Consider the following 20045-nt stretch of genomic DNA (forward strand, 5'->3'; position numbering starts at 1 on the left):
TTTCGAGGAAGGGACATCTTGGTTTTTAAATCGAATAGAAATAGACTGCTTTGCACACACCATTGACTCTTGCATTTTGCCATCGAAATATCGATTTTAAGGCAGATCTGTAAATACACGAAGAAGTGGACTGAACTCGGGAAAGAAGATAGAATTGGGAAAGAAAAACAGGGCTGAAGTACCAAAGCAAAAGAAAGAAGGAAGAGGGGAAATCACATTTTTAAATATCCAGTTGCTTGAAATACTCATAGCCAATTTGGTAAAATGTTCACAGCATCCTTTATCCTCAGGAAACAGAAACACTACTTAAGTTTGAAGAATGTGCTGTACACCCCTAAAAGAGACCAAAGGAGATGGAACTAGTAAGGGAGGGCCGAGCCTGGAGAGAGGAGGTACTTGGTGCCTTCAAGCGCCTATTAAGTGTGAACTTCTTTCTTGAATTAAATATTAATATTTACTTCATAAATGGGAGAATAAAAGAGGGCAAGTTAATTAGATGGAGGAATTAATTTTGTTTACCTTTGTAGTACTGCAAACATAAACAACTCCTAACCCTGTGTACACACTCCCTATATATATGACGGCATGTCTTCTACAATGTGTATCCACACACACACTACTCCTAAACACTCTTACCTGTTTAGCCAGCCAGTTAACGTTAAACCAATGTTTGGACGAGTGCATGTCTCCTATAAACATGAGTAATGTATTTGTCGTAAAAATAATGATTAGAATGAATTAATCCATCTGATATGTGTATTATATGGATTTAAATATGTTGTTTTAAGAGATTCTCATAACCCTGGATGCCACAGTTAAAAACAAACACTAGCACAAACCATTTTGCAATCTCTTAACAAATAAAATTGCCTTGATTTAAATAACATTTATTTTACATGACCAAACACAATAAATAACGTAATATACAAAGCTTTATAATTATTGCACATTTGTAAAATATCTTACAGTTAAGTTCATACATCCAGCAATATTTAAAGCACGAAGACTTTATTTACAGTTTTATTTCAATATAATAACCAGATCCAATGGACCTAACATATGATGAATTTATGTTAATTTTACCAACCAGCGTTCTCATCAATCATATATATTTTTGGGGGGAAATGTAAACATTATTGCCTAAAGTACCTTATATACATCTGTTAGCTGATCGTAACAAAGGACTTTAACAATCTAAATAGGTAAAGCTGATAAAGGGTACCATATTTTGGTTTATTTTATTTAGCCTTAAATTATATATTAATATTTTTTAAAATGTAAACTCAGTGAATAAGAGCTGGTATAATCAATATTTTACATAAGTAGTCTCATGTTTTTAAAAACAAAAACTTAAGCTTTAGATCATTGCCATTTCATTGGGGAGTTCTCTAATATTTTATGGTAATATTTTAATAGATCCCAGGAATTTTGAAATACTGTTTCCCCTTTATATATTTTCCATTTGATGGAAATAATTTCTCCTGGAAAACTAATTCTTTCAAAAGTTTACTGAAAGCCTATATTTAGGAAATGATATTTTAAAATCCAGTGTCTTTAAAATAACAATAATATGTCAGGACACAAATTTGAAATAAACCACAGAAAATAGTGCCAATGTGTATGTATACATGAATATGTGTGTATCTCTTACATATGTATTTGTTTAAGAGCACGGATATATATATGCATATACATACATATACATATATATACACATACACAAACACATGTAGGTAGCCTACCTACATTTTAATACACATACACACACATACCCACTTCGCTGGGCCTAAACATGCACTAGCAAGTTATTTTAGGGCTTCAACTCTTCAGAAAATCTCATTATGTGAGGAGCGAAGTGGCTCTGCGGGGAACATTATGGAAATATCTGGGCTTGATTTAATGAGGCTGTTCACATTGGTGGAATATCAACTTAACAGAGAAAAGTCTACCCAGGGCGTCCAAGTTACCAAAATGAAATTGGCAATTGAGATGATAAGAACGTGGCTTTCTTCTGCGAAATCACTTCAGGTAACAGAGATAACATTAAATAACATACATTCTATGCACCAAGAACAATGTTTTATGTACCGAGTCTCTTATCCGTCTCTCCTAATGACTTCCCTTAGCGCGTTGTTAGTACTTGACAGCAGGTCTCCGTGCGGGGAACTTTTCTCCAATTCCACATTCAAAGGAGGTCCATCAGAGAGCATGATTGGCAATTTTCGTCATAATCTGCACATTATTAGCATCAAAATTGACGTGGCAGTTAACACTGGTGGGTTTTGATGTACCTTTCTTCAAGTTCAAGTAAACCCCTCCAGTAGCCAGGTTGGCAGAGCGGGTCTCAGCAACCCAGCGGTGGCTTTGCAGAGGCGAAGGCGCAATAGACATGCGTGAGAAATATGCCAAGAACCATTTCACCCGAGGAAAAGCAAAGCGAGGAGGGAAGGGGACGAGGGGCATAGAGAGTTCTAACTTAGAAAAGTGTCTAAGGAAATGCTTTAGGATAACACTAATATATCTAGAGATTCAAGTATTTCCCAGATCGAGTGGAACCCGGTAGTTGGAAAACTGAGCTGAAAAAGCCTCTTCAAATACTACAGCGATCTATCAATCTTGCCCCCACCCCCAACCCCTTCTTTTCCCTTCCCTGGCCTGGCTGTGACATCCTCTTTTGCCATCACTTTTTGCATAAAATATGCAAGATACTTCCATTCCATCAGCACTGAAACCAAAGACCAAAAGAGAGAACGGTGTTGGACCGAGAAGGAGGCGGCGCAACGGCCACCCCTTCCAGCACCTCGGGTTTGTCCTTCCCGGGGAAGGCGGCCACAGCTCTACCCGCCTTGCTCCTGAACGCAGTAAACAATCTCACAAACACAACCGCCGCTGCCCAGGCTCTCCATCCGCCCTCCCGGCCTTCTCAGACCTCCGTTCTCCCGCTCTCTTCGGGCAGGGTCCCTAACAAGCTCAGGCTGAAGAAACATTTGCCACCTCCCCCACCCTCGTTGAAAGAAAAGGAAGGATGGAAGAAAAAGAGCAGCAGCGAGAAACCTCCGGGGCGACTCCTCCCCCGCCCCCAAGCACCAGCGCACAGCATCCCCCTCTGTCTTTGTTGTGGTTCTCCGCTGCTTCGGGCCACGCGGTTCAGCCAAGCAACCCGGGCCTGAGAGCGCACAGCCAGAACTAGCTTAGGGGGCGACGGGTTTGTCTTTGGGGAACCACGCGCTCAGGACAGAGGTGGCAAGTGGGTCCTGGGAGCCAGAAAACAGAGAAGGGCAAACGGCTGGGTGGCAAATACAAAAATAGAAATAATTTAGGGGGATGCCTGCCAGGCTTCTGCGCCTGCTCTTTCTCCCCCATTTCGGGGCAGGTTCCCTTCGGCCTCCCGCACCCCGGGGCGCCCCCTGGCGGCAGCGGTAGCAGCGGGCAGCGCGCGGAGGGTTCAGGGGGCTCACAGGGGACTCCCGGGCACACTCAGAGCGGCGGGCGCGGCCCCCTGGCGGTGGCGACGTAGTTATCTGGTGAGCGGAGCCTCGTCCCTCTGGTCCGGCGGGCTCACGGCCGTCTTACTAAGCACCGCGGCCGAGTAGGGCAGGAAGCCGCTCTCGGAACGCGGTGCCGCCGCGCTGCAGCCGAAGTCCGAGCCTCCTCCGGCCCCTGCGCCCCCGCCGCCGCCGCCGCCACCACCACCACCGCCGCCACCGCCACCCCGGGAGCCAAGGGCCGCGGCAGCTGCTGCCGCGGCTGCTGCCGCCGACTGACTGCTGTGGCAACTGAGGCACGAGCAGGGTGCAGAGCCGCCGCTGGGGGGCGCTCCGGCCGCCGCCGCGGAGGAGGCCGCAGCCGCTGCCGCGGCCGCGGCCGCGGCGGCCGAGGCCGCGCTGTTGAGCCCTGCGGCGGCCGCGGGAGCCTGGTAGAGACCAGGGTGGCGGAAGCTACATAGCAGTTCCGGCCGAGAGTAGGGGTGCGAGAGGGCGCGGAAGGTGTCCAGTGGCCGGATGGAAGTAGCGAACGGCGACGAAGCTGCGGCCGCCGCGCCAGAGGCTGCAGCCGCGGCCGCCGCCGCCGTGACGCCCACGTGCGGGTAGTAGTGCAGCGGCACGTGCGAGTGGAAGGGGTAGGGCAGGCTTCCGGTGGCGGCCGCGTGCGTCATCATGTAGGTGTAGAAGCTGGGGTCTGCTGGGTGCGGCCAGGACATCGCCAGGCGCTGCCGCTTGTCCTTCATGCGCCGATTCTGGAACCACACCTGCGGGGAGAGACGCGCCGCAGCCCGGGTTAGGGAGCGCCCCATGTTCCCTGCTCCTGTCCCAGGACCTCTGCCCCTCCCGGACCTCTGAATGGCTTGGCCTACTTCTCTCTGACCAAGCCCAACCGCGAGTATCCTGTGCTCTCCCAGCTGGGAAAGTGTGAACGGCCGTGTGTGGACCGCCGTGGGCACACCGTCCTCAGCGAAGAGGGTCCTCTCCCCCGCGTCCGGTTGCTGCGGCTCCTCAGGCTTTTACTCCCTTACTTCTTGCTGCGACTTTTTTGTCCCAACCCAACCTTTCCTCTCCCTCCTGCCACCCACCAGTGCCGGTCTCGCCGAGCACCCCTCTCTCAATCCCAGGATTTGCACGGGGATTCTGGGCAGCCTTTGAAGAGAGGCTGCCGCTCAGCTTTTCTGAGAGGTCTCCGCGCGAAGTCTTGAGCCCTCAGAACTGCAAGGACCTGTCCCTAGGGGCACGGGTCCGATTTTGATATTGAAGGGATGATTTCGTTGGAATCGTTTGCCTTAAATGAGTGGGTAGAGCAATGTCTCCATAAACGGGGAACGTTACGTTTCCACCCCTCCCAACACTATCTAATAAAGACATCATTCGTCACAACTCTAAATTAAAGAAAGCCTGATCAAACCACAGGGAGACTTCCACACTCCTCCCCTACCCTGTGGAGTTTTTTTCTTTTTCTGCAGTGTCGAACGCTCCATGAAGGGCTCACCAAATCGCCTTAACCTCCCGGCTATCTCTCCCAGACGTATAATAAAATTAATAACCTAAAGTTATATATAAATAAGGACAATTTCGTTGCATTTTTCCCCGCAGGAAGTTGCCTTTTTTTCATTGCCCAAGAGGAAAATGTTTAGGAAACTACTGTCTCAAACCAATCGATTTTTAAAATACAGTATCTTTTTCTCCATGTAACGATTTATGCGGAAAATAAATCTCCAAGCTCAAGAGCAAATGAAAAGTTTCATCTCTGGTTCCTGCTTGAGGAACAAAGACCAACTGGGCTTGCCGCCTAGGGGAAAGTGGGGCCGTGGATATGGGCGAGGGGGCATCTGGCCAGGCGTTGGGCACAATGGAGCAGAGGCAAGTGCTTTCAGCATTGGAGTGACCATTCGGGGGCCTTCTTAGATCCGTCAGGCGGGACAACCGTTCGGATTCGGTAGCCGAGAAATAAATAAGCCAATTCCTTTGGTGACTACCCCCCGCGGATTTCCAGACCCTCAGCTAAATCTAGCCACCCAGAAAGGGGAAAGGGGAAAAAGAAACAATCAACCCAGATGCCCCCGGGGAGGCCAGAGCAGGCACGCACTGGAATCGATACCTTGATGGTGGTTTCGGGCAGGTTGAGCGCCGCGGCCAGCTCGCACCGGCGGGGCCGCGACACATAGTTCTCCCGGTAGAACTCCTTCTCCAGGCGCGCGATCTGCTCGCGGGTGAACGCCGTACGGTAGCGCCGCACTTGATCCGCGCCAGAGCCGGAGCCACCCAGCGCCGCGACCCCGCCGCTGCCTCCGCTGCCTCCATGCAGGCTTCCAAGGCCTGAGCCCGATGCCGACGTCGTGGTGCCGGCAGCCGAGCCGCTCTCTGCGTACCCTGGCAAACAAACGGCCAACAGCGCATGAGTGGCTGTAGGGCCAACAGCCCCGCGCTGTTGGTGCTGCGCTCGGATCGGGGAAGCCCCGTCAGGAAGGAAAGTCGCTGCCTGAATTGATGGGGTCTGTCATGCTTACAAATTGCTGCGGTTAATGGAATCAATAAAGTTTGGGGAGCCCTTCATAAGCAAATAATAGAAACTGAATTAGGAGATTTCTTTTTTAATAATTAGAAATTGTCAACTAAGGAGGAAAAGTGGCGGAGGGAAAATGCCTACCTCTGGGCGCAATTTGGGAAGCTCTGGGTTTGCCATGGTCTGGAGACCGCGGGGCAGCTTTCTGTACGGCCTCTAACCTTTATTGAGTCTTCGGGGTTTCGAATATTTTAAGAGTTCCAAGACAGCAGCAGCTCAAACCCAAGCCAATAGGGGGTGAAATCTACTTTTCAACTCTCTCCAGCCGACCTTAGCAGAGACGCCCAGCGAGGCTTCCGCCGACTTACCCAGAAGAATGCCCCCTCCATTCGGCCCTGAAGGCTCAGAGGCACCGGAGTTCAGAGTAGTTGCCCAGGGTACCTTTTCCAAAAGCAACTCGGCTGCTGACTAAGGGTCTATCGGCTCGCTCGGGCTCTCAGACACAAGCGCAGAAACATTTTCTCGGACTCAGGAGCGAGGGCGGGTGGGCCTGGTGTTCCAGGCTCCGCAGGCCTGAGCCTTGCGGGAAAACTCAAGGAGCAGGACGGGAGGGCACGGTCCCAGACATGCGTCCCGCCCCCGCCCGTGCTAGCTGGGTGCAGCTTGCTGGTGGAGGGTCTGAGAGGGGCAAAGGCACCGGGAAGGGCTGGCGGGGCCCGCGGAGGAGCAAAGAGGATGGGAATGAATTGCGCGGTGCGGCCGGCGCGGTTACCTTTGCCATTGTTTTCCTTGAGCTGAGCGGTGCCTAGGCCACCGGGGGAGCGCAGCGCGGAGCAGCCCACCTCCACGTCGCTGCTCATGTCGGCCTCGGCGGCCGCCTCTGAATAATGGCCCGGCTTCTTGCGGCTCTCGGCGGCGGAGGAGATTTCGGAGGAGACGGTGCTTTCGCTGCCCGTGTGCTGCAGGTTGAACAAAGTGTCTATTTCGAATTTGCCCTTGGCGGGGAGGTCTCCCAGAGCGCCGTGCAGGGGGGCAGACGGCAGGCGCGGGCTGAGGCGAGCCGGGTGCTGCGAATTTTCCAGGGCCTCGAGCACAGCATTGCCAGCCGAGTCGGACAAATTGGAGAATCTCTTGCCAGCCGTAGGGCTGTGCAGCCCTCTTTCCATCAGAATCATCTCTTTTCTTATTCTTTCCATCATCTCAGCTTTCTTAAAAATGTCACAGTAGCCCTGCTGTCCCGTCCTAATGATAGGCTGCGCCTAGGGCTAATTCTCATTCAGCCCCAGCGAACGCCTCTAAATATTATTATCTCTTTCGGAGGGAGGCGGAAAAATTGTGGGATGCCAGAGCGAGGGAATGACTGGTCAAAATGACCCATACATCCTTCCGAGCCCGAGATGTCATTCATCAAAAAGTAGCGCCCGCTCGTCATTAAGGTACGAATGACGCTGTTCGAATAATCATTTATTGTAACAGGTTTATAAGCAAATAAATACACGCTCCTGTCAGTGGGTAATGAAGGCAGCTTCAGAGCAGACAAATAGATCCAGGTAGGAGGCGAGAAGAGACAAGTGAGGAGGAAGGCTCCGGTCCTTTGCCCGCTCGGAGCCAGTTCTGCTCGCCCGGGGGTTTGGCCTCGGGGGTGAAATTGACAGTCTGATTAATAGAGCGCGCCGCGGCACATTTCCCCCTTCATTTAGGGGCATCATTACGCTCTCAGTTTGCTGGGTTGCCCCTTAGGTCCTAATCATGCAGCGCCTTCATCATTTTTCCTTGGACACAGATATGTATTAAATAATAGATAATGGTTTGACTTTCCAGGGTAGATCCTCGGGAAGGTTTTTTTTTTTTTTTTTCGTTTTGTTTTAACATTTACAAGCTGCGGGCGTAAGTGGGGGGAGATAAGGGGGAGGATGCAGGAAGAGTTGCGTAAGGAGAAGACCTTGCGCCTCTCCTGTCTGGATTACTTATCTTTCGGATTTCAGAACCAAATATGTATTTTATTTAACAAATAGGACGCCGGAGTTCTCTCCCTCCCTATTTCTTCACCTCAGCCTGAATGCTCTCCTCCCACCCCGGGGGTGGCTGGATGGGGAGAGGGAGAGAGCGAGACAGAGACAGAGACAAAGACACACACACACACACACACACACACACACACACACACACACACAGAGAGAGAAAGAGAGAGAGAGAGAGAGAGAGAGAGAGATCCTAGAGTTTTGAAAGCACTTTCTTGCTACGTGGCCGCGGAGGTGCATTGGGCCCGCGCCTCCAAACGGAAATCATTAGGTCCTCTCTGATTTTCTAACACTGTTTGCAGAGTGAGATCTGAACTCGAAGTCCCCGGTTTTTTATTTTTATAATCCTGCTGATAGCCTTCTCGCCTACGCATTTTCCCGAGGGGAAACGAACTAGGCTGAACGGTTTGATAGCAGAATTCGACAGCTAACTTTAAACACAGTGGAGATTTACAGCGCCATACGGGCTCTCCAAATCCACTTTCACGTTGCCAGATTTTCCCCTCCCTCCTCAAATGGAATTATTTGCGGCAAAGGCGCTGGACTTCGAGGTCAAAGGAGGAAAGAGGAGACAGATTTCTTCCCCTACCTCCCTGCTGCCCTCCCTTTTCTTCCTTCTCTCTTTCCTCCCCTCATCAACCGCAGCCCCTTACCTGCGGCCACAGGTATTCCCAGCGTTGAGTCCGGGCGCAGAGAGTCGCCGAACAGTCTTACCACAGCTCTCTGCGGCCTGGGCTTGGCGGCTGAGCCTCTTGGCGATAACTTTGATTGTCATAATGACGCCGGTGGCAACCATTTTAAGAAAGATCAATCTTCACTCAAGGCCGCTCCTCATCTCCCGCGGTTGCGCCCAACCTTCCCTGACCCTCCAAGCACTGTGCCCGCCCGCCAGCGGCCCAACGGGAGAGAGATTCGCGGACACTGGCGGAGGCGAGGGAGGACGGGGATGGGACGCGGAGGTCCGCCCGTGAGCTTCTGAAGCGGCTGAGAGACCCTGACAATCTGGGCACTGGGCGCGGTCCTGCATCCCCGCATTTAGCGTCAACCCAGACCCTAACCAGGACCCCCTCCTCTCCTTTCTCCGGACATACCCAGAACATTGGGGTGCGTTAGGGGGGCAAACTCGAGATCTATTTGCCTATGGTTCTTGGCGCTTTCCTTTTAACCTTAGACCCGTTGGGGGCGCGTCAGGAATGTAAGGGGAGGCGAGGTGTGAAGTATATTTATATACATATATACACACATATAGTCAATGCCAAAAGTTTATCTTCTCTTCCCCTCGGCGCCAACTTATTTCCACAACGCGAGCTTTGCTTAGAAAATCAATTCCACCTATTTAAGGTAATAAACGGAAAGCTCGATAGACAGGCGGTGCCTGGGGGAAGGGGAAACCGGTGGGGAACGCAGAGTGAGCATCCGGCACCGGAACTGGGACTTGACCCAGCGTCCATCTCTGCCCCTGCCCCATTGGCCACCCAGCTCCGAGCTCCCTGAGTTCTCATTGCGCCGGCTTTGGGGACATCAGCGCGGTGGGAGCCCAGCCCTGCCAACGCCCCCACCTGCTCCCTCTCTGCTCCGCAGCCGGGATGCCCAATTCTACGATGCCTGGCAGTCGCTGCCCCTGTGACCCGGGAAGGGTCCCCCTACCCAGTCCTCGCTTGCTCCAGGGACTGAATGAGACACCTTGGTCCAGGCTTGGGTCGTGCTGGGTTGGTGGTGGGCGGGTGGGGTGCAAGACCCTGGCGGGAGTGTGGGTGAGCTGAGGCACTGCTTGGGCGGAAATCCGTGGATGCCTTTATTGCTGTCGTTTGGCGCCCCCATCTGTTTTCCTCGCGGTTTCGTCTGCTGTGAGTTGGTTTTCAAGTCGGAGACGCAGTCATTGGAACTAAGGTGAGGACTGACGACGCCCTCCTCTATCACTCAGCCCAAGGGTCTCCCACATCTTCCCTTCCTCTGGGACATGACGCCTCTGGTCCCAAAGGCTGCGCCAAACCGGACCTCAGTCTGTTGAAAGGGAAAACACTGTTTCTCAGCAACACCTTCATTCATTAGTGGCTTTGAAAACTATTTTTGCACCTTTTAAATTACACTGATATTGCATTTCTAGCACGTTTATTACAAAAAAAACATGTCAGAGACCATGTCAGCGAAACTACTCACAGTAAAAGACACCTATAATGTTTCCACTAAACTGGGTGTAGCAGGCAATAATGTTTCATGGGGTACAGTGACCATTCCATTCCAATATTTAATGTCCGTTTATTTATTTAGAGATTCCACACCCACTAGTAGTAATATTGGCTAACTTATATGAAGCTCTTACTATGCAATTCCAAGTGCTTTTTACATGTTATCTCAGCTAAGGTTCACAGCAACTCGGTGAGATTTGAACTATTATCCCTTTTCCAGAGATTATGAGCCAGAGGGGTTCAGGGACTTGCTCGTGATTTAAACTTATATCCGATGACAAAGTCAAAAGGGTTGTTTAAAGCCTTGGGCAGCATTTTTAAGGTTAATACTCTCATTTTGCCTATGTCTTATGTAAATACAGGCCTACCTCAAAAACACTGAACCTATATAGAGGGTAGTAAGAAGAATGCAGTTCCCTTTATTTGTGTGTGTGTGTGTTTTGTTGGTGGTGGTGGTAGTGGTGGTGGTGGTTTTTGTTTGTTTGTTTTTAAGACAGAGTCTCACACTTGTTGCCCAGGCTGGAGTGCAGTGGCAAGATCTCGGCTCACCGCAACCTCTGCCTCCCGGGTTCAAGCGATTTTCCTGCCTCAGGCTCCTAAGCAACTGGGATTACAAGCATGAGCCACCATGCCAGGCTAATTTTTGTAGTTTTAGTAGAGACAGGGTTTCACCAAATTGTCCGGGCTGGTCTCGAACTCCTGACCTCAGGTGATCCGCCCACCTCAGCCTTCCAAAGTGCTGGGATTACAAGCGTGAGCCACCGCGCCCCGCTCTATTGATGTTTTTTGATGAAATACCCAAACTTGCACCTCTCCCAGAATGTGAAGACCAAGGCTGGGAACAGGCCTGTCAAATGTTCCGGGTGGTTTGATGCAGCCTCTGTGACCGTCAAGGCCTCTTACCCACTACCAAGGTACAGAACCCACTAGATAAAACAAGACAAGAATCCAACCTAAGCGTGCATGCTTTGGCAGAAATTTTTAAGATGGTGTGGGGAGTACAGGAAGGACTTCCTTCACATGGACTGAAAAGCCCTTTTTGTTCTAAAGGGGTAATGACTTTGAAGAGGCCTAATTTTTTGGTTCGGCTTCCAGACTAAATATTTGTTTCTTGAGCAGCAGCGGGTCCTCTGAGGTGAAGTGGTAAACACTTTTGGCCTATGACTGCGGGTAATAAAAATCTATCCAGGCCGCCCGAGGGGAGGGGCGCCGGTAAAGCCGGGGCTGCAGCGAAGCCCGGGGTCTGCCGCTGCCGAAGCCTGGCTCTCCTCTTACGCTGGGGGCTACGGGCAGTTGGGGCCGACAACCTGCGAGCCCGCCTTGGGACGCATGCTCGCTCGACAGCTGGGGCTGCAGGGTGCGATGGGACAGTAGGACCGCGAAAGCCTGGGCTTCGAGCCTCGGGCTCCTTGTCTTTAGGCAAAGTGCGGTTTCCACGGCTGCAGGTTTCGCTGCATAAGGGAAGACTTGGATTTGGCGACTCCAGTCCTCACTTCGCGGTGGCAACTTTATGCTCCCATCCCTCGGTAGGCCAGCTTCTAGCTCTCTGTCCCTTCCGGGTCTCTCCGGTTGCTTCTGTCTTTTCTCCTCCCTCTTCCGTCGCAATCCCGCGCCCCACGGAGGACGGTAGTGGTGCGGGAGTTGGGGGATACCTTCTTCCTGGGCTCTGGGGCTACGCAGACCCGTCGCCTGCCTGGAGCTCCTGTGCCCTCAGACGCCACGGGAAAACTTGCAGGGACATCTAGCGCCAGGCGTGGGGAACTGCGCGCCGCTGGGCTGGGAAGTGGAGCCGAACGCTGCCCCTCCGCCTCCCTCTCGGCTCCCCCTTCATACTTGGGCACTTTCCTCACCTTCAAGCCTTTGCCCTGCCGGTAAGGACAATGTGGATTCCCCATAGAGACAACGGACTCTGCGGAATGGAGATAGGTAGGTAGACAGACATCTTCTTTTATCTCAAGCGACGGACAGAGTGAGAATTTACTGGACTTAACAATGGTTTTGCTAGGGAAGTGTATTCCAGGGACAACCCCTCACCTTGAGACGTCGGATAAAACTACAGCAAATTAGGGTCCTAGCTTTTATTTTCCAAAAAAGGCAACAAGTTACTCTGGGCCTCCAGCTCCTGCCCCACCCTCCTGCGTCCCTTTCACAGTGAGATTAGTGCTTCTCTTCAAAGGAAAAAATCCTCACTGTGTTTGATTTTCTCCAAGGCTGGAGAAGTTCTCTCCATCCCAAAGAAGGGCCCACTGTCCTGCAAACCTGGTTCCAGCAAATAATGTTTCTGGTTTGGAGGGGGTTTGGGACTGTTGTTGCTGCAAATGATTTTCATTTGATAAAGCCTAATCGTGTTGTGAAACCCAAACGGAACATGTCTCCAAGGTAGAAGGTACTCAAATGTGGATTCCATTGTCTGGCTGTTGCTGGGGTCTCCTTTTTTCACACTAGGTTTTGTTTGTTGTTATTTCTTTTGATATTTCCAGGCTGAGTAAAACTCAGTGTTGCCTGGAGAGGGAAAATTAGCTCCAAAGTTGGCAGAACACAGATTTGGTTAAGAACACTCTCCAGCCATTTCTGCTAGACTTAAGATTTTACTTTGGAATTAAGACTCTATTTCTACACCAAATATTTGACTTCTTACAAGTTAATTAGGAGGGTGTCCTGCACTTCCTGATCTTGGCCATCAAGACAAATGCTTTCAAAGGAGTCCCCAGGACCCCACTCTGATAGAATCCTGTGATCCTGGCCTTAATGGCCACTGATTATGTGGTTAATTGAGCTCATTGCTGTCTTGGCAAGCAGAGCAACTTCAATAAATCTAAATCACAGCCTGTATCTGCCCGTTCCCCCAACCTAGGACAAGAGCAAAATTTGAAAGATCATATACTAGGATGAAAGGAGAGAATATGACCTCCAGAACAGCACTGATGCTTAAAAAGGATGCCTCTGGAGGAAAAGGAGGAAGAGGAGCAAGTGATGGGAGAGTACAATGGGACTTTGGGCACCAAAGGGCCATCCTGAGTTTTTCACCAAAATCAGGAACAGCAGCAAAACTGGTTTCACTGAAGAAGACATGGATGTTTGGAGACATGTGTAGTCTCCAAGGATTTTCACTTAACAAAGCCCATTTCTGTTGTTAAGACCCCTGCATAATGCACCCACGCACAAACACAAGGCTTGGTCTGTTCTCCTGGCCGGCTAAAGAAACTGATTCCCATTAAGTTTAAACCTGAATGAAATGTTTCTGCAAATTCAGTCTCAAAATTCCTCCCTTACCTGGCTTCCCCAGCTTGTAAACTATGTGTCTCATTAGTTCATAAACAAAGCAGCCCTGACTTTGCCTGGTACTCAGCCACAGCCCCAGTATCCAGTAGCATTTGCCCTGAGGTGCTGGGCTTGGGGGCCCAAGTGGACCAAGTCAGACCCCCTTTCCTCAGGGCAAAGCCCTCCCACAGGACTGGGACCCCAAAGGCTATGCTGGAAGCAGGTTCAGCAGCAGGATATCAAGGGGCAAAGCTCCTAATTAAAAATCTTCCTGGCTTCTGAACGTTCATTAGGATGGATCTAGAAACCTTTTGCCCTGCTCTGAGAGGGTCCCACAGGGCTTTTGGAAGCAGAGCCACCATTGAGAAATCCCTTTCAACCTGAGTAGTAATTCAGATTTTTCTCCCACTCCTGCACAATTTAGTTTGCTGAATAGAAAATTCAGCCAAAAGTGATGGGCTGCTTGAAATCAACAAAACTTGACACATTCTTCCCATTTTCGTTTTACTTTATTTATTGTTAAACACATAATTGATCTTAAACTGCACTTATCAGTGAGAAAATGAAGCAGAAGCCCAAGGCACAAAACCACAAGGATATTTAATTTTAAGAGACTGTAAGTTTGTTGGTTCTAGTTATGTCTTAGAAATATTTCAACGAATTTGTTTTTTGGAGTCATAAAAAGTTAAAACTATCTTCATGTTTTCTCTGAGGAAGAAAAAATGAGACAAAGAGAAAATAAAAGCATTTCAGGGTGGCCCATGGTTGGTGGTTTGGTACCAAAATTTTTTCATAAAGACCCAGCCAAACCCTTTTTAAAAGTTAGCAATCCCGTCGCCTCACCACGGTTAGCCTTTTTAAAATGTCGGTCGAACTTTCATTGCTGACTTTTGCCTTGTTTTCCCAAATAGTGAAAAAATAGTTCTCATCAGCAAACTTCTATTTCCTGTGATTTCCTGTAAAATTCAGGCCCCTCCCATCTCAGATTTGATCATGAAGATGTCGAGAACTTCAAAAACATGAAACGAATTTTCTTGCTTTTCCTTTCCAACACCCCTCTCATAACTTTCCCCTTTATTTGAGCCTTTTATGGTTACTGCGTTTTGCGTGTCAACACTCCTAACACCAGCAGCCCACCCTGAAATGCCAGGCCAGGCCAAGGAGGGCCTCCCTGGCTCTCTTCCTCATCTTACTCAGGGAGTCTTTGGTCGGGGGAACAGTGGTGCTGGGTGACAAGCTCTCACCAATCACAGGCTTAGGGGAGTGATTTTCTTGGGGATGGGCTGGCTTGGGGAGTGTGTGCCACAGAACCAAATGGGCTCTGAAGGATCCCATATCCACCCCCAGAATTCTGGGCTCATTGGATCTAATATTGTTCCTAAGGCAGAGCCCCACAGTCACAGCAGGACTCTCATTGGTGCCCCATTAGTTGCTGAGATTGAGGGATGGTGGGCTGGAGCTCTGAGGCTGAGGAGCAGCAGAAAGGGATGATGAGGGATAGGGCTGTAATCCCTAACACCCTGGCAGTATGGTTCCAGAGCTGGACCTAGCCCCACCAGCACTGCCGTGAGCCCACCTGACCCCTTGAAGTCAGACCGTTTGTCTGGGCTGCTCCTATCACAAACTCCAAATTTGCTTGGAACAAGCGCCCTCTTAATTTGCCCCTCTCAGTTCTCTGCAGTTGGCAGCTTGGAAAAGGAAGCGAAACAAAGGTCCCTGGGAAAGTGAAGTTTTCAATTAATTTGGTGTGAGGAACGGGCGGGAGTGGGTGGTGACTGCAAAATGCGAGGCCGGTCGGCTGCTGGAGAGACACAGAAGTTTCACGGCGGGCGGCTGAGTGGCTTTCTTCCCCGGCGCCCTTCTCAGGGTCTTTCTGCGGGTCGAAGAAGGACCCGTGGGATCTGAGGGGCCCAGGTCGGAAGCGACTCCCGGCTGGCCCAAGAGTAGAGGCCAGTAGCGTTGAGTAGGCATCCATGGACTTTTCTCTCCGGCACAGATTGTCAGGCTCACTGAGCCGATGCTTGTCTTTCATCAGTTTAAGTCTCTGCCGCCAGCCCCAAGGGCGCTTTGTGGGCATTTTCCGGACGGACAGCGTGTGTGTATAGGAAGGGTCTGCTCCACTGCTTCTTATCTGTGTGAAATGCCTTTGCCGGGTACCAGTGCGCAAGGTAGGGCAAATTAGCCACTCAGATTTGGGGTCTAGAGGTCGACTAACTGAGGGATTCAGCAACAGGATAAAAAATGGGCTGAGGGATTCAGCAACAGGATAAAAAATGGGCCTGTTTTCACATCATTCTGATCATCTCTGTCCTTCGTCTTCATTTTGCTGTGCAACTCGGGTAGCCGAGGAGAGGTGGCAAAAACAGCGGTTGCCGAGACAAGGCGCAGGCCTCGGCGCCCGCCTCAATCGCAGACAGGGCCTGGGATGGGCCGTCGCGCAATCAACTCGTGGGGGTGGCTGCAGCGCGTACGCCTGGGTCGGGGGGAGGGCGGGAATGGGAGGTGGACCCTGCAAGGGGCAGGAGAAGGGTGGGGACCGGAGTGGGTGGGTCCAGCCGGGAGCCAGGCTCCCCCGCGTCCCTACCCCCACGTGGCCGCACGCAGCCAATGGCACGCCCCCGGCGGGCGCCCTCGGGGCGGGAGGCGGCCCCCCGACCTGCCCAGGCCCCCTCCCAACCTGAACTTCGTTTTTATAAACGTCCCGCGATGAGCTAACCTGTTGGAGGGCGGGAGGGCCGGAGGCGGGAGGCTCACAGAGGGAGAGAGGGCTAGAGGAAGAGGGCGGGAGCGAGCGAACCAGAAAGAAAGGAGAAGAGGGAGGAGGCGCGCCGCGCCATGGTGTCCTGCGCGGGGCCAGGGCCAGGGCCGGGGCCAGGCCAGGCCGGGCCATGAGCCGCGCTGGGAGCTGGGACATGGACGGGCTGCGGGCGGACGGTGGGGGCGCCGGTGGCGCCCCGGCCTCTTCCTCCTCCTCCTCGGTGGCGGCGGCGGCGGCGTCAGGCCAGTGCCGCGGCTTTCTCTCCGCGCCTGTGTTCGCCGGGACACATTCCGGGCGGGCGGCGGCGGCAGCTGCGGCGGCGGCGGCGGCGGCAGCGGCAGCCTCCGGCTTTGCATACCCCGGGACCTCTGAGCGCACGGGCTCCTCCTCGTCTTCGTCGTCTTCTGCTGTTGTAGCGGCGCGCCCGGAGGCTCCCCCAGCCAAAGAGTGCCCAGCGCCCACGCCTGCTGCGGCCGCTGCAGCGCCCCCGAGCGCTCCAGCGCTGGGCTACGGGTACCACTTCGGCAACGGCTACTACAGCTGCCGCATGTCGCACGGCGTGGGCTTACAGCAGAATGCGCTCAAGTCATCGCCGCACGCCTCGCTGGGAGGCTTCCCCGTGGAGAAGTACATGGACGTGTCAGGCCTGGCGAGCAGCAGCGTACCAGCCAACGAGGTGCCAGCGCGAGCCAAGGAAGTATCCTTCTACCAGGGTTATACGAGCCCTTACCAGCATGTGCCCGGCTATATCGACATGGTGTCCACTTTCGGCTCCGGGGAGCCTCGGCACGAGGCCTACATCTCCATGGAGGGGTACCAGTCCTGGACGCTGGCTAACGGGTGGAACAGCCAGGTGTACTGCGCCAAGGACCAGCCACAGGGGTCCCACTTTTGGAAATCTTCCTTTCCAGGTAGGGGCGATGGAGAAAAGGGACCTACACGAGGGAGGGGGAAAGAGAAGAAGAAAAGAAAGGACTAAGAGTATTCGCCCCTACTTGGGAGTGGGTGCCTGTGCTCTACACCTGACCGGGGTTAACCCAGTGGAAGTTTGTCCAGTTCGTGTGAAATCTGTAAATTCCTCCTCTGATTTCAACTGCCTGCGTCACTGCCCTTTCTTTCCTTGTGTGCAGCGCAGACACGTTTTTCTCCTAAAACTGAGGGTCTCTGCGTGCCGTTTCTTCGGACCTCTCCCTTTTCTCCTAAAGAGGCCTTTTTCCTAAGAAGCCTCACAGAGTTGCAACCCCCCCTCCCATTTTCAAAGACATCACTGCTCCAAGATGACCACTAAAGCTTGTTAGATCAAGCCCACAAGCTCCAAACACAGGAACGCAGGAAATCAAAATTTGAGCAAAAGACCTGAATTTGTATGTGTCTATGTATGTGTGTTTGTTTTTATACAACAGACATTTGCAGAAACTGTCCTCATGAACGTGCCCAATAACCATACCATAAAATTGCAGGCTTGTTAAGATGCCGGTTTGAGAAACTATGATAATCAATCAAATTAACTTTTGTTGTTAAGTGCAAATAATATTTCTTTAATAACGGGTAAGTAATATGTCTATGTATATAATAAAGACCAAACAGTGTGGCTTTTTTTTTTATTTCCTGCACCCCTGAAAACACACAGACACACACACAGACACACAGACACACACAGTCCTCAACTAGGTGCTCCAAATATCCCAGCCTAATTTTTCTTGTGCTTTTGTTTGTATCAGGGGATGTGGCTCTAAATCAGCCAGACATGTGCGTCTACCGAAGAGGGAGGAAGAAGAGAGTGCCTTACACCAAACTGCAGCTCAAAGAACTGGAGAATGAGTATGCCATTAACAAGTTCATTAACAAGGACAAGCGGCGGCGTATCTCGGCTGCTACGAACCTATCTGAGAGACAAGTGACCATTTGGTTTCAGAACCGAAGAGTGAAGGACAAGAAAATTGTCTCCAAGCTCAAAGATACTGTCTCCTGATGTGGTCCAGGTTGGCCACAGACAGTTTAGAAGCCATTCGGTTGTCTCCAAAAGGCCTTTGGAAAGACTTGAATATGTATTTAATTCCTCCCACCCCTGCCAATGGTGGCAAATTTTGTGAATTGTTTTTCTCTCTTCCCCTTATCTGGCTCTAAAACCTTCTGCTGCCCAGCCTGACTGTGTAGTTCTGATTTTTACTTGTTTATTATTGGTTTTGTTTTTGACTAGGATTTTTTTACATGTTTTAAATGTTCTGTTTCTCCCTCTAGGCCAGTATAAAGGGACTTGAAGTATTTTTTAATAATCCCCCCCAAAATGAATTTCAGAAGCGCCATTCTGATTTAAGGTTTCAGGTTTTTTTAAATTACTTTATTTGTTCGTTCCCAGCACTGATTATCTTCATAATCCGTTAGGACAGAATGGTTTTCAGTCATTCATATCCTGTAATTAGTTAATTGAATCATTAGCTCTCAGCAGTTGCCCTGAGGCAAGTGGAAAGGCAGGCAGTGCTCTGGGGTCACCAGGAAAGTCTAAAAACAGGAGGCTGAAGGTACTGTGATGGCTTTAAATGTGGCCACCTTATCAAATAGGGTTTGTATCAATATTGAAATGAAGACGATCTTTCCAACTTTGGGTGTTTTGCTTGCTGTTTTAATTGTATATTTTTAACATTTTGTAGGTTTGTGTTTTCATTTTAATTTGAAACTCATGTGTCCTCATGGATCGTGGATGCCTTCATTTCTTGAGCTCTCAATGCATATATTTAAATGGCTGCAATCAGTAGAGTGACCCACGGATGGCATAAATGCACCTCCTTCTCTTGGCCTTGAATCTATGGGTCTGGGATTGTGGCTATCTCCTCAATCCTCAAAAAGAGGCTGAATGAATGTGGCCATGGGTGGGAACTTACATACAGAACCCAGTGAAGAACCTGACTGTCTGAATAAATGCATTGGGCCTCTCATGGAGCTATAAAGCGTCCAACAAATATGAAAAATGTGAAGTTCCAAGGTCCAAGAAGAAAAATAATGATGTTTCTGAAAGTGATGATAAATAATTACTTTTAAAGTGCTGCATATTTATACAATTGAGAGATTATTTTTGTAGATGTAATGTCTGTGAGCTGGGATACATAGGCAGTGCTTCAGGCATTTAAAAATCACTTTTTACTCCTAGGGAGATGCCAATAAACAGAACTCTCTTGTTTCTTCTGAGTCCTTATACATTTGTTTTATTTTTTCAAGTTTGTGTTTCCTCTTGAAATGATTCTTATTTATTACAAAATCTTGATATCTTGAACACAGTTATGTTCTCTGTGGATGAAGGAAACTCAACACTAATTCTGGTTTCTGGAACCTTCATGCTCTCCACTTTTGCCCCCTTCCCTCCCTTTTGCCCATGACTTTAACGTAAGTAGTGATGTTTAAAAATGAGGATATAATTTACAGTGTTTAAAATGATATTTTTTACCAGGCCAGCTCAAAAAACAATAAAATTTTACTTTTCTTTCACTATTGTCAATTTATTTATATAGTTCTATTTTTTTTAATCCATATGTATTTGTATGCCTGTGCATAGAAAAACTTACTCACTTGAAAATTTTTAACCTAGAAAGACCATTATAAATATCTGGACTAGGAAGGTCTTGAAATTAGAAAGACATATCCATATTTGGCAATCGAAAAAGAAACATTTCAAGCTTATCCCATATCACCTTCTCCGGGCAGTCTGCACAGAGCAGTTGACAACTGAAAACATAATTATAAAATCTAAACTTTCAGACGCAATTTTTAGGCACTAGAATTTTCTGTTTGAGGTCTTTTTGCCGCTCAGGGAAATGGCCGCTGAGG

The 20045-nt window shown here is 50.1% G+C and overlaps 2 protein-coding genes across 6 annotated transcripts in view; one reads left to right on the forward strand and one right to left on the reverse strand.

Moving 5' to 3' along the window:
- Window positions 1-9232, reverse strand: part of LOC105483192 (even-skipped homeobox 2) — a 9776-nt gene extending 544 nt beyond the window's left edge. For 2 of the 5 annotated variants that reach the window (XR_011609876.1, XM_071072976.1), the window contains exons 1-4: window positions 8669-9232; window positions 6767-7766; window positions 5590-5861; window positions 1-4249 (exon numbers count right to left, since the gene is read on the reverse strand). The exon at window positions 1-4249 is cut by the window's left edge. Coding sequence is in view for 1 of the 5 variants with exons in the window: in XM_071072976.1 (XP_070929077.1) it covers window positions 3518-4249; window positions 5590-5861; window positions 6767-7193 (1431 nt within the window). In the remaining 4 variants the exon portion in view is untranslated. Of the gene's footprint in view, window positions 4250-5589; window positions 5862-6766; window positions 7767-8668 lie in introns of those variants that run through there. The other 3 variants (XR_011609879.1, XR_011609877.1, XR_011609878.1) reach the window with 3 other exon arrangements.
- Window positions 9233-16255: 7023 nt separating this feature from the next.
- On the forward strand, window positions 16256-19675 carry LOC105483191 (homeobox D13). Its single transcript, XM_011743894.2, has 2 exons — window positions 16256-17134; window positions 17945-19675. Exons 1-2 carry the CDS (start codon window positions 16354-16356, stop codon window positions 18193-18195), a joined length of 1032 nt encoding a protein of 343 aa, XP_011742196.1. The 5' UTR covers window positions 16256-16353; the 3' UTR covers window positions 18196-19675.
- Window positions 19676-20045: the final 370 nt, after the last annotated feature.

Source organism: Macaca nemestrina, chromosome 11 (assembly GCF_043159975.1).
Source record: "Macaca nemestrina isolate mMacNem1 chromosome 11, mMacNem.hap1, whole genome shotgun sequence".
NCBI lineage: Eukaryota > Metazoa > Chordata > Mammalia > Primates > Cercopithecidae > Macaca > Macaca nemestrina.